At 41.0% G+C, this 16383-nt stretch overlaps 1 protein-coding gene across 3 annotated transcripts; it reads left to right on the plus strand.

Annotated features, from left to right (window-relative positions):
• The first annotated feature begins 2307 nt into the window (after positions 1 to 2307).
• On the plus strand, positions 2308 to 15597 carry LOC131222459 (bZIP transcription factor TGA10-like). 3 transcript variants are annotated; one of them, XM_058217529.1, is made up of 11 exons: positions 2308 to 2616; positions 2787 to 2884; positions 3460 to 3530; positions 3645 to 3779; positions 4015 to 4083; positions 4174 to 4233; positions 4392 to 4469; positions 4576 to 4648; positions 4750 to 5021; positions 7404 to 7640; positions 15251 to 15597. In XM_058217529.1, the coding sequence occupies exons 1-11, from the start codon at positions 2510 to 2512 to the stop codon at positions 15398 to 15400; spliced, it is 1350 nt and encodes a 449-aa protein (XP_058073512.1). In that variant the 5' UTR covers positions 2308 to 2509; the 3' UTR covers positions 15401 to 15597. The 3 variants fall into 3 exon arrangements, with proteins under 3 accessions (XP_058073512.1, XP_058073511.1, XP_058073513.1); XM_058217528.1 differs by having other exon boundaries at positions 2309 to 2616; positions 2784 to 2884; XM_058217530.1 differs by having other exon boundaries at positions 2600 to 2616; positions 2784 to 2884; positions 3444 to 3530.
• The last annotated feature ends 786 nt before the right edge of the window (positions 15598 to 16383 follow it).

Genomic DNA, 16383 nt, shown 5'->3' on the forward strand with positions numbered 1-16383 from the left:
AGTAAGGACCCACTCTCTCTCTCGTGACCTTACGTGAACCAATGCAAGACGAGTGCGAGTCGCAATGTAACATAGAATATGTGTTAGGTGGCTGAAGTGGGTGAGTGGTCTGAATGAGACCAGTGTGTCTTTTATTGAGGCCGAAAATTTAGTTGTTTGAGAGAAGTTTAACTGCACAAGCAGCATTAAACCATACCATGCAAAAACTATTGCATGTGGCAAGCCCGATGGCCATAAAACCGCTAGCCAATGAGTCTAAACGGCTAGCATGCAGCAGTTATTGTCCCACATGCATAACGGTCAGAAACAACCAATAACAACTAGTTTCTCATCAACTGCCATAAAATGATCATATAGAATCATGACCTTGATCTAAATGGTCAGCAACCTTGGCCTATATAAACAATGCCTGGGTTGTTCATTGGTCCATCACCAATAACTTGAACTACTCTCACATACGACCCACTAAAAAGAGCATGATTAATTTAGCCAGGTTCAATATAAACTTTAGCCAACAATCTTCAAGCAACAAACCGAAGCAGTGGTCTAAACCAGCAATAAATTTATCTAATTTTCTCTTTGATTTGGAATTTTATTTTATTTATTTGACAGAAAAGAAACTTATGTACACGGAATTCCATTCGTGGTTCTTTGTATTTAATGAATGTAAAACCATGTATAGGCTCGTTGTATCATAGAAACTATTTTCTTGCAATCCATCAGCATTTTCAATTAATTTAAGAATGAGCCAATAACACTCAAAAGACAATGTGACCACACACGCCTTGGCTATTCTTAACTTTTTCAATTTCTTTACTATTTTATAGAATTTATAAATATGTAATTTGTGTTAACAACTAACATTTGCTTTTTCTTCATCCAAGTTTTTTAACATCATGGCGAATAAACATCAAGGTGGGTCATAAGAAAGTTTCAATGGTAGGTATCCTTATCTCCACCGTTTCCTATGGTGTGGTTCACTTGAGCTTTGGATTACTTTATTTTTGGGTTCGTTCCATAAAAAGAGCCGGCAAAATGGATAGACAGCACGGATATAAGGCACATACATCAAGGTAGGCCCCACAAAATCACCTTCCGGCGGCTCGGATCATCACACACGTGTGCCATTAGATAAGAAGCCACGGAAATCTCGTGCCAACGGAGGCATTGATTTCTTCGGTCTTCCTTCCCATTCATGAAGGTTTGACAGGAGCCCTGCCCAAACATGTCCAAGCCCGCGCTAATATGACACACGTGCAGATCCTATAGCCGATGGAATTAGGTCTTCTGCCCCAGAAATCACGTCATTTGTCTCCTCAGGTGGAACGCATTCCACGAAAGAAGCAGACCATTAAAACAAAATTTCTAACCGTCCATTTGTTTTGTAAACTGTGGGCACCCAAACATCGTGGCCCACCTGATGGAAAGCTCAGATCTCTCACGTCTGTGCAATTTTAGCACGTGTGCTCGGCATTGATGTCCAGGGTTCCGCACGCATGTAGCAAACCTTTACATGCATGTATACAGCATCGTGTAGATCGCGGGTAACGGTGTCTAAACGGTACGGGCCGATGAACGAAGGCTATGACAGTACTTGTACAAAAAGAGCAGGGCATTTTCGTAACTTCACCGAAAGCTAAAGCCCCTCACTTAAAAACCATTACCGGTTTCTGAAGTGGTTTTCACCATCTCCGTAAGCGGTTTTCTACGTTCGACGGTGGTTTTCGTCGAGCGTGGATCGGTTAGAGATTTTACCAGCCCCGACACAGCTTATCTGAAATTTGGTTTTCGAAAGTCATCAGGTTTTTGGTGAGAGAGAGATGGGTTGGCTACCCTGATAGTTCACCACCATTTTAAATGCGGTATGCTAGGCAGCTTCTGGTCCGTTCGCTCTTTTTGCCCCACCATCTGATGATCCAGACCATTCATCTAGAAGTAACTAGGGTAGATGATTCATGTTGAAAAAATCCCACTCATCTTCTTCGTATACTAGATGAACTTATAGATGAACGTTCTGGATCGTCACGTAGTAGGACAGAAGAGGATATCATGAGGAAATGAAGTATGTTTTTCCCGACCCTACAAATCCCGATCATATAAGCAAAACCTACGAATGAGATCTTAACCATCGATTTGACAAAAATTGCAACTAAACATCCGTCAGGTGTCCAATCTACCCACCCAGTTTAAATTTATGACACGTGTAGGGTGGATGAATCACCTCCATTTAAGAAGTAGGAGTGAACTATCACGTTAGTCTAATCTGAGAGAGAAGGTAGTTTTCATGAGAAGGCAATAGAAAAGCTTTGTCTGTTTTGTTTCCTAGCATTGAATTCTATTCCCTTCTATTCCTTTTTTTTCCTCTGTATTATTTTATTCAATCCGTTTCGATCGAAACCGACTGTGTGTCTCGCAGAAATCAAGCCACGGCTATCTTCTCTTGATTTCCATGGAAAAAACCCAAGTTGATTTTGCCATTAATGGAGAGGAAGATCTTTGAAGTTCTTTGATGGCCAATAAAGATAATCCGCATCAAACCCAACAACAGGAGCAGCAGAATCAGATATCTTATGGGATGATGCAATCTTCATCTTCTTCTATGCCTGGAAATTTCATGTAATGAAAGAGAAGAGAAAGGGGAGAAAAACCCATGTCTTTGTTTTTTATTTCATGTTGAAAAGAGCTAATTTTTTGTAGTGCAAGAAAGGATTATAATTTCTTTCTAGAAAGAAAAAAAAAAACCCTTGAATCTTTTTTTCTTCTTGTTGTTCTTTTGCTATCAGAAGTAAAGAAGCTGGTGGGGCTTATGATTTGGGAGAATTAGATCAGGCCCTCTTTTTGTATCTAGAAGGACAAGATCATCCATCAGTTCAAGAACACAGACGTAAGTTTTCTTTATCTTTTTTCTTCTGGAGAGAGAGAGAGAGAGAGAGAGAGAGAGAGCTGTTGAGATACCTTTCAAAGAGCTTTTTGGTTCATGAGAAACGCGTGGTTAACAGATATGCTTGTACTGTATTTTGACCGGGTTGTGATAGATAGATATATGCAGAGAGTAGAAATAGGATTTTCAAGAAATGAGTATGTGGGTGATTTTTAGACTATGACCTGTAACAAACTCCTCATGAATTTCTTGCAAATTCCTGTACTGGGGTACGGTAGGATTTTCAGTTTCATTGGGATTTTCAGTTTCATTGCTTTTCTGCCTCTCTCTCTCTCTCTCTCTCTCTCTCTCTCTCCAAAAAAAAGGGCCACAAATGCATGATTTTGTAAGGGTGTTGTTGCCTCATGATTCATGAGACCCATACATCTCCGGCCTTATCTATCTTCTGTCATGATTGTATCTGTGGGGAAAAAAGATGCTTTATTTTTCTTTATGCAGCTGTTTGAATTATACCCATCTATAGAAGATTTTGCACCTCTTTAGGAGATTTTAATGCTTGCAGGAATTCATGTATGCAGAGAGCTCCGGAGTCCGACCTACTTTGAATATTTTCCCCTCTGAGCCAATGCATGTTGAGCCTTCTACAAAGGTGTGCGGATTGAAAGAAGAAGAAAGACTTTTTTCTATTTTTGCTTTTTCCCCTATGGGATATGGATTCTTTTCTAAATTGCTGAAAAAATGTGCTTTTTTTTTTTTTGTATAGAGCGGCATTGGTTTTGTTACTCCAACAAGTAGCAACTCTAAGAGACCATCAGAATCATCCATGGAACTAGCAAATCAAAGAAATGGCCCATCATCTGGGCCAGAACCAGGAAAAGATGTCAAAGTAGGATTAAAGGTAAAGAAATTATTTAGATGCAAAGATTTCTCTTTTGCATTAGAAAAGAAACCAAAAAAAAAAAAAAGGATTCTAGACACTAAGTCCATGATCTCTAGGAGACGAGTACCCATGACTATGTTGTACACCTAAGACTGAGATTTGGTAGAGATTTTCTTTCTTTTAAAAAAATGAATTTGAGAACGAAGGTGGGTTTTTTTTTTTCATATATTTATTTATACCATTTATTTGGCAGCGGGAAGGAAATAGAAAGGGCCCCACATCTAGTTCAGAGCATGAAGGACCCAAAACACCAGACCCAAAGGTACAAATGACTTTCCATACATGGGAGCCATTCATTTTCTCCTTCCAATTTGAATGGAGCGAGTTTCACCATTGATTTATATGTGGACAGACACTAAGGAGGCTTGCTCAGAATAGAGAAGCAGCTCGGAAAAGCAGGCTAAGGAAAAAGGTGAGGCAAACAAATGATAATTAATTAATTCTATATATAATGCATTTTTCTTGTATAATTTCTGTCTCCTTTTCTTCTAATCCCAAGTTGTTCAATCTGCATTATTTTTTGTTGAAGATCTTAGTTATGACTTTTTTATTGTTTTTGATCTTCGGCAGGCTTATGTTCAACAGCTAGAGACTAGTAGGGTTAAACTAACTCAGCTTGAGCAGGAGCTACAAAGGGCTAGAACTCAGGTCTCTCTCTCTCTCTCTCTCTCTCTCTCTCTCTCTCTCTCTCATGAATAATGTGTTTTACGTTTAGCAAATAAAATCATGGATTCTTTGTATTCTTGATTCTTAGGGCTTGTTCTTTGGTGGAGGTGCTGTTCTTGGGGAACAAGGTCTCCCTGTAGGTGCCGGCGGTCTGAGCTCAGGCAATCCTCTAACCTCAATTCCACTGATTTCTCTTTTGTTATTATGATTTAGGGCTTTCTTTCTGTGCTGTTTCTAAGTGTTTCTATTCCCATGATTCCAGATGCAGCTGTCTTTGACATAGAATACACGAGGTGGCTTGAGGAACACCACCGGCTCATGTGCGAGCTCCGAGCCGCCGTGCAGGAACACCTCCAGGAAAACGACCTGAGGCTATTTGTCGACAACTGCCTGGCCCACTACGATGAGCTGATGAACATGAAGAGCATGGTCGTGAAATCAGACGTCTTTCACATTGTGTCTGGCATGTGGAAGACACCCGCCGAGCGATGCTTCATGTGGATGGGAGGATTTCGGCCATCCGAGCTCATCAAGGTATGGAAACTATCTCCTTCCAACTACTCTTTTATCTCAATTCGCCATCTCCTTCTTCTTTTCCTCCTCTACTTCACTTGCCGGAAAATGTACCTTGTGTCACTTTCGGGCCAGTTATTAGTGTATATTTCCGCATGACCCACATTTTCTGGTTTCTCGATATTTTTATTAGCCCAAAATGTACTTAGTAATGGGTTTTAGGCCTGTAATATCTGGGAATCAAATCATGCACGAAATTAGGGTTTAAGCTGTTAGGGTTTGCAATATTTAGGGTTTCGATACATTGTTTTCTTCTTTGACTATTTTTCTTTACTTTTTTTGTTTTTTGGGTAAAAGATACAATTTTCTACCTGGTTAGGAAAATTTCAAAAAAGAAGGTAGTTACGAATGAGGAATGATAGTTACTGGTGCAGATGTGCAAGGCCCCACACGTGTGCTGAGGTGGCAACCATGTGTGAAATGTGTGGTAGGGGTTATGACCCATGATGCATGTGTTCTGACTCAAGAATGTGGCCGGTCAGCTTATCTGGTGGGCCACACAATTGAATGTGAACCATTGGCTATTATTATTTTTAACCGTCCACCTTACATGTGTGGCCCAACTGACGAGTGGACTGGCCTGATCTTTTTGGATTTGGGGTGGGGGGATCGGCACATGCCTACCACTTTGGCACGTGCCGATGCATAGCTACAAGAAACATTTCTTTTTACTAATACAAATGATTTTACTCATATGGGATTCTAATTTGAAACTGGTATTGATTCATGGGTTAGACTGATCATATGTTAGTTTTGCACCATTGAAAAAATAGTGGTGACTGTCCAAATCACTGATCCAACCGTAGATGGGGCATAGCCGAAAAGTTGTTCTGAGAAGATGATATTAACCATCTGATTGCATGATTAATGTGCCTTTGTAATTATTCTCCATAAAAAATGGATGTACAACTTGGATGGTCTGGATATCTGTACTTCAATCCACATGTGAGAGGAGGATGAGTCACCACCATTTTAAATGGTGCAAAACTAGCAAGGACCTAGTCCATCTGGTGGACACTATATAGGATGGCCCATGGTTGTAGAGGCCCACACAAAATCCTCGGTCCCCTCTCTGTGTCCTTCAGTTCGAGTGGAAAGACTTTACAAAAAATGACCAATGGTACACATTCAATGGGAAGATGTCCACTAATCTGAAATATAGGATTGTTTGTCCAAAGGAAATTCAAGGTCGGTCCAACTCCTAAGGTGTTTTTGGATGATAATCAGGCATGAAAATTAGTCCTATCGACACATAGAAGTGGGGCACAGCATCAATGCCAATGGATAATGATTGTATCAATCAGTGTCCTGGTGTGGCCCACCTAAAGAGTGGATCTGCCTAATATTCAAAACAGGTGACCATAATAGATGTGGCCCACCTTTGTATTGAGGATATTCTATATATGTGATATGTTGGCCGGAAGAAATTGGCTTTATCATACCTTAGGGTGCAGCCACTGTATCTCATCATTTCTCCTCATTTTTTTCACTACGCTCTAGTAAACAAATGATCCTTGGGGGCAGAGATAGAGAGAAAAAGAGAGATTGGAGATTGTGAATATCTTTTAAAGCTGTGTATTGGAGAAGAAAAACACTCAGAATTTTTTTTAAAATTTTTTTATCTATTTATTTTTGGAAAAGACTGGGTGTGGACAGCAGGAGTTGTTGCGCTCATATCTTGCACCATACATAAATGGTGGGTGGAATCCTAATAAGCATTTCAATAAGGATTTTGAAATTCTGAATTTAGAAATGCTACTAAATTACCGCTGACCTTCTCCACAAGGTGAGAGGTAATGGGCGCACGACTATTGGTGAGATGGTGTGCATTGAAGAAACTTAGAATATTTTAGTATATAATGTCAACAGCACGGCCTATTTAAAAGTTCTTGAGAAACAAAAACAAATAAATAAATAAATCAGTCATATTTCCTAATGCAGTACGTTAGGTCACATTATAAAATGGCAGGTACCATCATGCCACATTTTACACCTAGCACACGTGCCGACATGATAAGCGTGTCAAGCATCCCATCCGCTCTCAAGATGACCATATGCAAAAACCAGGTAGGCTCTCTAATCAGGGAAGCCACACACACGTGGCCATTTTATTTAAACTAACCATTCTTTCGGCACAAGGGTGGCCCACCTGATGAGTGGACGATTTTGACTTTTGGGTATGGCCATCTTCATGGTGGGAGCCATCCTAAGCTTCAGTCAGACATTTCACACACATTCCAGGCTGGCATGTAGGCCACTGGAGCTAGCAAATCTTTTTGAAAAGATAAGATATATATAGTAGAGTGGATCATGTGAATTAATTGGAGTTTTTTGGGAGCATAGATATTATTGAACCACATAGAGCCATTAACGGAGCAGCAGATAGTGGGGATATGTAGTCTTCAGCAGTCCACACAAGAGGCAGAGGAAGCTCTTAGCCAAGGGTTGGAAGCTCTTCATCAGTCTCTCTCAGACACCATCGCTTCCGATGCTTTGAGTGCTTCTAACATGGCCAACTACATGGGTCAGATGGCCGTTGCCATGAACAAGCTCTCCACCCTTGAAGGTTTCGTACGACAGGTATGTCATTCTTGCTGCTGCTGTTGTTAGTGTTTAAATTACTACTATCTTCTTCTTCTTCTTCTTCTTCCTCTTCTTGTTAGTATTTAGATCATGGTTTGGAAATTGTTGTTGTTGTATCCCTCCATTTTAGCCTAAGGCAACCATATCATTCATGGGAGATACGGCAACAAATGGCACGATAGATACCAGTTTTCGACCATACATCAAAACCATGTTTTAGATCAGTACCCATCTTGTCGTCGTCGTAGTTGTCGTAGTCAATATTTAAATTATTATTATTATTTTCAATTATCATTATCATTAGAGTTATGTTCACATATGATGTTGCATGGGAGCTTTAACATGCAGTACTGTTATTGTTTTCTACTAATGGGTTCTTTTGGTGAAACATCTGAGATTTGAAAATTACCATGACCATCGCATGGAGCAAAAAATGAAACACTCTATTCATTAGGTGGGCGACATACGTCAGTTGAATTGGACCATTGTCTGCCACTTATTACGATGGTGTAGCCCACCTGATTAATGAAGCATCCTAGGTTGGAGGTGATCTTTAAGATGTCATATGCAAGCGACATGGTGGAAAAGAAAGCAGTGTATGATAAGGTTGCCAAATAGCTATTGTATGTGAACATGTATTATTATGTGTACTGATCTAGCATTGCTACTTGCACTGAGACTTACCAAACACGTAGTTGCATCTAGATTTATTAGAATTCGGATAACGTATCTCAACCATCCATTAGGTTCAGCACCTTCTTCTTCCACTACTGGGTAAAAGTCACACTAACCGGATGGCCCTAAACGACTAGAACAATCTTCCGAGAATGATTTTGTACCTTCATTTATACATGCATTGATTTGATGGTTTGGATCATCCAATCAGTATGATTTCTTCAAGGACGCCTGTGAATAGTGAACTAGAATTAGTGAACTGTCCAGATAAGTGACGTGGACGTCAAGGAGTCCAAATGCAACTATGTGCATGCACTTAGATTATTACTCTATAATTACCATGCATCAACCAACTTAACTGACTATCTATAGTATCACGGTTATTATCGCTGTTGACCAAGGAAAGATGAATCATGGGACACCAGGGATTAGTGGGTTGATGCACAAGTTTTATACTTGTGTGGCCAGTGATTAGTTGATCCAAACCGTTCATCTGATAGACCCCGCAAAAGATGACTAATACCTATGAAAAATCTAGATTATAAGATCTGAACCTTGAGATTCGTGGCCTAGAACTAATCACTTAAAGAAAGGATATGGGAGGGGTTCACATTCAACAGAATAAAAGGCCATATACTGAAGGATTAGGATCTTTACTCTAGCGTATTTCTGAAGCATTCTCCATCCATAGCAAGATAATCAGTAGACGGTTTGGATCAGCAACCATGGTCCCACGTATCTCGAATCCTGCACGTCAGCAAATTAATTCCCCATAAGAAAATTCTCTCTCAAATGCTTGCAAAATCACATGCATTGTAATTACAAATGATAATGTGCAGGCTCTGCATGCATGGAAGGTCCATGCAGTTCCCTCCTCGCAATACACGTGTCAAACGTATCTTGTGGTCGTGACCGTTGATCTTGGGGGACGCCATATATATGGATAGGCTAGAGGCCGAAATTCACAGTGATAGCACTTCTGATCTGCTCCAACTGTTCTTCGTGGGCCACTGATCAGATTGTTCCCGCAGTTCGATATATCCTGATTTAGTTTATATAACCTATCCACGTGGTGCCATCAAAAGATTCAAAACAACGTTCTATATCATGCTAATGTTTGCCACCTGTAGCACGAGGAGGGGACGTGGACCTTTTTATGGTCTGGAGGCATATAAAATACGGACGCAGATTAGGTGGGGCTGCCAACACAACCCCAACGGTGGTTTGTGATGTTGTGGCCGTTGTGGGGCCCACATTGATGTATTTATTTTATATCCACGCCGTCCATCCATTTTTCCAGCTCATTTTAGGGCCTGGTCCTAAAAATGAAGCAAATCCAAATATCAAGTGGTCTACACCACCGAAAACAGTGATCATTGAATGCCCACCATTAAAACTTCCTGGGGGCTGCCTATTGATAACGTCCACGTACCTGTACGAAGGGAATACACAAATATCAGCTTGGTCCAAAACCTTTGTGGCCCCAAGAATTTTTTTAATGGGGTGTTCAACGACCACTGTTTTCTGTAGTGTGGTCCACTTGAGCTTTGGATCTGCTTCATTTTGGGTTCATGCTTTAAAATGAAATGGAAAAATGGATGGACGGAGTGGATGTCATCATGGTGAGCCCCACAGTGCCCAAAACATCACACACCACCTCTGGGATGGTGTTTGCAACCCCACCTGATCCGCGCCCGTAAAATACTCAAGACTCAGCAATTGTAACATAGGTTCCCGCTCTCAGATTGTAAAGTGGCCCAACTCGTTCAGGGATCCAAACGTTGATAAGATGGAATTCACGGTGGATGTCCCATTCATCAAAGGTCCCTCAGATTGGAAGATCCTGGAAATGGGAACTATCTCTCGTTACCATTTCTTTTTTTGGCCGTCATCTGAGCGGTTTGCCATTATTTCAAGATACTTTCTTTTCTTTTTCTTTTTTTTTTTTTGGTCAAGTGACAGTGATGTCCATAATATCAACGGTATGGATCAGTGAATAAGAGGCCCGGTTGTAGAAACTGATATCCGAAGGGTACTGTACAGTCTCTCATTGAAGAGGTAGCACAGGCGCCAACGTGTCATAAATATGCGAGATCCAGACCATTCATCAGGCGGAGGTGACCTCGAGTATTCCATGGCCGAAAAATCAGACTGGGCCACACTAGTATGACAAAAACGGACGATCGGTTTGGGATCAATGTAGACACTTGAGTTCCCGGGCGGCTAAGTGGACCCGCCTCATTTCGGGCCCAGGGAAGCTTCGGGCGCCGATTGGGCACTACCCCACGAGGACCTGTTTATCTAAGCCGTTTAACTATTTTGGGAGATCATTTTAAGACATGAACCCAAAATAGTAATAAGAAGGCTCGAGCGGACCACATACGAAGCAGCAGTGAGAATGACCCCACCGTTGAAACCCTCACCTATCAAACCTGTTTATAAGGTCACATAGGCCTGGATGAAGGGAAGACAAAGATATTAAGCTATATAAAACTTCTGAAAGTTTTCATCGGTAATCATTCAATCCGCACCGTTTCATGTGATGTGGTCCATTATAGCATTCTACCTGCCTCATTTTGGCTCATCGCCTAAAATTATTTTTCAAAATGAATGGACTGCCTAGATAAAACATATACATCATGGTGGACCCTACAGAGCCTCTGAACGGACCCTCTATCTCCAATCGGCGCCCAGAAGCTTCACGGTAACCCCACAGGACGAGTAGCCAGATTGTACGCATGTGTGCCATTTTGGCACTTGTGATGCCAATCACATCACCACCATTCATTGCACCAAACTGATCCAATCTGTCCTGTGTTTTTATTTTCATATGTTGAGAAAGTCAAGTGTCTAACATATTCCAATTTCCTACTCAATACGCAATTTTCTCAAATCGAAGGTAAGACTCCTTCCAGTCGTCGGTAAAACCAGAAAGTAATTGGAAAAACAGAAAAACAAACAAAACAAAAGCGATACGTCTCCGTCGCAACATGCTAGAGCGATACGTCACCACTGTAATATGATAGAGTCCCTTCCTCCCTACACGTGGCACGAGAGACTTTGCATAGGACCGTCCATCTAGTTATCTTTAAAGCGTGTATCGTGGTTCGAAAATAGCATGAATCGGACGATCAGAGGCATCTGATTCGTGGCCTTCAAATGAACAGTGAAATGCAAACACACGCAACGGTTGACATTCAGCTGGGTAAAAGTGAGCAAGTTTAGGGCTGTGATTGTCTGATGATTTTTTTTGAACCATTAATCATCCAAAGTAGATACCACTAGTTAGATGGTCCCGATCAACCATCCATCTTGCCACGTGTATGTATATGATAGAGACGTATCTGTCCTACCATAGCCCGCGTTGTCCCCTTCAAACAAACCATGTTATTTTTTTCACAATTCATCGAAAATGATCCTGCTTTCTTTTCTTCTTCTTCTTTTTTTTTTTTTTTTTTTTGGTTTGCAAGTCAAGAGATTCCGAAGAAGCTTTGTTGAAAACTGCATTAAGGCCATCATTTTTGACAAGACAAAAAAACTACCGTTGAGATGGACGTGCACAAAATGCTTTCTATAACACGCGTGGCACGTGTCTCCGAGATCCGGCCGTTTATCAGGTGACCCCACCTTGTAAGGGTTGTGTCTCAAAAGTTACAATGGTCCGGATCTCCAGGAGCACCACGCGAGTACGCTGAATGTGGAGTGTGGACGGTTGTTTTTTTTTTTTAAGTGTACAGATTTTTTTTTCATACACATCATCTCACCGAGTGGCTGAACCGGCCTATTTCTGGGCAATAGCAAATGGACACTGGGCCCGCCATATGAACGACTTGGATCTGGCGTCCACATCGTCACGTGTGGGATTGTAGAATTTCGGATTTCTACTCTTTCTCAAACACATATGGTCACGTCTTATAGGTGGGCCATCCACATCCTGCACACAGTCAAGAAAATTGGTAGTCATTTTCCCCACCGCCTCGAATAGAAAATGTCTAGCATCCCTTCATTTTGCCTCTTTCGCGAATGACGCAAGGATGAACGTAATGAGATCCATCAAAGTCTTCCTCAAGGATGACTACAAATCCACCGGGGCTTATTTGGACTTCTCAAATAGGCTTCTAAAATGCATGAAAAAGAGAAAAAAAAATTCTAAAAATTTCATAAATTGATTGATGAATGAATAAACTAATTTACATTCTTTAAAATAAGGATACTATTTATAGATAATCATGATCCCTACTAGTTTGCATGGTTTTCAGCCAAAAATAATAAACGTCATATTTGGTCGAACCATGATGTTGCCCTACTATTTTAACCACTTTTTAGGTGCAACTCCTAAAGCCCAATGGATGAATAGTTATACTCAAACTAAAACTTACTATAAATAGCAAAAATGAAATTAAAATAGGAATTTGACCGTCGATCTAATGGTATTTTGCAAATTCAACGTGGGTAACCCAGCATAGCAGGGTTGGGTGGCTAAAGTAGCTCATCCTAACCCAAAATCATATATGTCACGTTGGATTACTCATTCCATCTTGCGAGATTAGTCTGTTTTAAGGTTCGAACAATCCAAATCACTTCTCCTTCTGATCGAGACTTTTCTAATCCATCTTGGCCATGAAACTGTCTGTGACCCGCTCTACATTAGTGACTAAATATATCCATTGGGGCCCCACATGCTGAGTGGTCCAATGATTAGAATCGTGCATATTATGGACTCTAACCTATGAGTAGGGCTATACACAAACCAAGTTAGCTTGATTAGCTTGCTCGATTCGACTTGGTTCAAAAAAGAGTTCGAGTCGAGTCAAATTGATTTTTTGAGCTTGCAAAAATTTCAAACTGAGTTTGAGCTTGCTCAAGCTTGACTCGACTCAGATCGAACTAGTTCGGTGACTCAATTACTTTGATATTGATGTTGCTCACCAAGTGTTTGATGAAATGACTCAACGAGTGGCAAGTAAGGTATGTTTCATCAAACAAAGACCATTTTTTCCTTGATTTTAATGTTGCTTATAAGGTGTTTGATGAAATACCTATAAAACCGCTGCTGGTGTTTTTCATACAGTGAGAATTTGAAGGTGCAGTCTATCTGTTTGTGAAAATGCTGCACAGGTGAACTCGGTTCGATCTTGGCTCAAAATCAGCTTGAACTGGCCTAAGCTGCTGATCGAACCGAACCAAGCTGGCCAGTCAGGCTTGAGGACCAAACCAAGTTGAGCCAAGTTCGAGCTGAGGTCAGCTAGTGGTCGAGCCGAGTCAAGCTGTACTAAGCTCGACTCGGATCAACTTGTGTACACCTCTAGCTATGACTTATGGTAGTAAATACATCTGAACTGATGATTGCGAGCATCACTATCTATTGATGAATTTTGAACAATAAATAGAAAATCTTCAATGACATTCATTCAACTCTAAAGATCAAAGGTTAGAATCATCACTAAAGCATGGCCATATATGCAAAGATAGCATATTTCTGGAAGCATCAAGAATATGGATGGTTCAAATCATCAGACCATCTCAGCAAGAATATAGTCACATCTTATAGGTGGGCCATCTATACATCCTTCACATAGTCAATAAAATTGGAAGTCATTTTCCCCACCACCTCGAATAGAAAATGTCTAGCATGCCTTTATTTTGCCTTTTTTGCGACTGATGCAGCGATGTACGTGATGAGGTCAATCACCATCTTCCTTAAGGATAACTATTCTAAATCCACAGAGCTTCTTTGGACTCCTCACATAGATTTTTTGAATACACGAGAAAAAGAACAATAAAAATAGAAATAAATTTTAGAAAATTCATAAATTGATTGATGAATGAATAAACGTGTTTACACCACTTTAAATAAAGATACTAAGCCATGGAAGAAGTTTCAAAATTAAACTACAACTAAAACTCCTAAAAATCGTGACTTACTATAAATAGTAAACTTACTAGATGGTCGTGATTCCTACTAGGCGCATGGTTTTTGGCCAAAAATAGTAAGTGTCCTATTTGGGTGCAACCGATGAAGAGTTATACTCAAACTAAAACTTACTATAAATAGTAAAAAATGAAATTAAAACAGGAATTCAACCGAAGATCTGATGGTATTTTGCAAATTCATCATAGGCAACCCGGCGTAGCGAGGTTGGGTGGCTAAAGTAGCTTGTCGGATAACTCAATCTCGTTTGTGAGATTAGTTTGTTTTAAGGTCTGGACGGTTCGAATCACTTCCGCTTCCAATCGGGCGTTTTCTTATCCATCTTGGCCATGACATTGTCTGTGACCGGCCCGCTCTACATAAGTGACTAAATATATCCATTGGGACCCCTTATGCTGAGTAGTCCAATGATCATAACCGTGCATATTATGGACTTTGTGCTATGAGATATGGTAGTAAATATGCGAGCATCGTTGTCTGTTGATGAATTTAGAACAATGAATAGGACATCTTCAATAACATTCATTCAACTCTAAAGATCAAAGGTTAGAATCATCACTAAAGCATGGCCATGTGAAGATAGCATATTTCTAGAAGCATCCAGAATATGGACGGTTCAAATCATCAGACCGTCTCAGCAAGTGGGCCAAACTGGGACAGCAACAAATGCACTGAATATATGTCCAACTCTACCCAACTCGGGCGAGTCCCTGACTCGACTCAGGATCAAACGAGTGGTGGCAACACACGATGGATACCGAGTCAGATCGAGTTCATCTCACGAGTAATCGCTGAATATATCTCTGACTCGGCCCAACTCGACTCAGGTCCGTGTGAGTATTGAATATATGTCCGACTCAGCCCAAGTCAGGTGAGTCTCAACTCGACTCAGTAGCAAACGAATCGGTACGACTGCCAAGTTGCCGAGTCGTGTGTACAGAGTTCTAAGGAGTAGGGTTTTTATTTTTATTTTTTTATTTTTTATTTTTTTTTCTTACAGGCAGATAATCTGAGGCACCAAATGCTGCACCGGCTACACCAGATCCTAACCACACGTCAAGCTGCCCGTTGCTTTCTAGCTATAGCCGAGTATTTCCACAGGCTCCGAGCACTCAGCTCTCTGTGGCTAGCCCGCCCAAGACAGGAATGATCTGATCATCAGCGAAAAGAAAAGAAAAAAGCCCTAAAAAGAAGTTCAAGTTCAAACAAACAGTAGAAGGGAAAAAGACATTACAACCCTTACCACCATTAGAGATCCCACGACTCTCTTTGCAGAGAAAGAGATATGTATAGATATATATAGATAGATACATTTCATTGCTGAAAATGGCCTCAGCCATCTCTCTCTCTCTCTCTCTCTCGATGATTTTAGCAGTAGCATTTTCTAATTTTAGCAGTAGGAGGGGGAGAAGGAGATTTTCTTTTTCTTTGATGTGGGATGAGAAGGACGAGTGTTTTAGTGAAGCGCCCATCTGTCTTTTGGAACCTTGCATGCTTTTGGAGTATCTGATGAAGGTGATAAGCAGGCAATTTTTTTTCTCTCTCTCTCTCCCTCTCTCTTTCTACTTGTCATTCGTTTCTCTTCTTCTAACGTGGCCCATTTTGGAAAATCTACATCAACGGTCTCGATTATGTTCCGAAGGTGATCAAAAAAGTACTTATGACGATGTTTTGTTGAGGGACGTTATACAAGTAGGAGCGCGGAAGTCTGCAACAAGAAAGCTATGTGGGCCCCACTGTGATACGTGTGTAATGTCCACTCTGTCCATCATTTGCGACAGCTCATTCAGGAAGATGGATAACTCAAGTGGGCCACGCCACAGGGAAAAGTGGGGATGCGGATCTACCGTTGAAACCTTCCTGGGCCCTCGCCATCAAGGTTTCAATGGTGGGTGTCCCATGCCCACTGTTCCCTGTGGTGTGGCCCACTTGCATGATATCTAGGATCATGTCATAACATGATCCAGCTCATAGAATAGGGGGATACACCACGGCGGGCCCCACAGACGGATTAGGACCGGGAATCTGAAAACCCAAGGACTTTATGCATATCCTCGGGTCGAGGATGATATAATTCCGCAGGAAACGTTACCACTCAAAGTGGCGAAGGCTTGTGGCGATGGTGTTGATGTT

This window comes from Magnolia sinica, chromosome 13, assembly GCF_029962835.1.
Source record: "Magnolia sinica isolate HGM2019 chromosome 13, MsV1, whole genome shotgun sequence".
Classification (NCBI taxonomy): domain Eukaryota; kingdom Viridiplantae; phylum Streptophyta; class Magnoliopsida; order Magnoliales; family Magnoliaceae; genus Magnolia; species Magnolia sinica.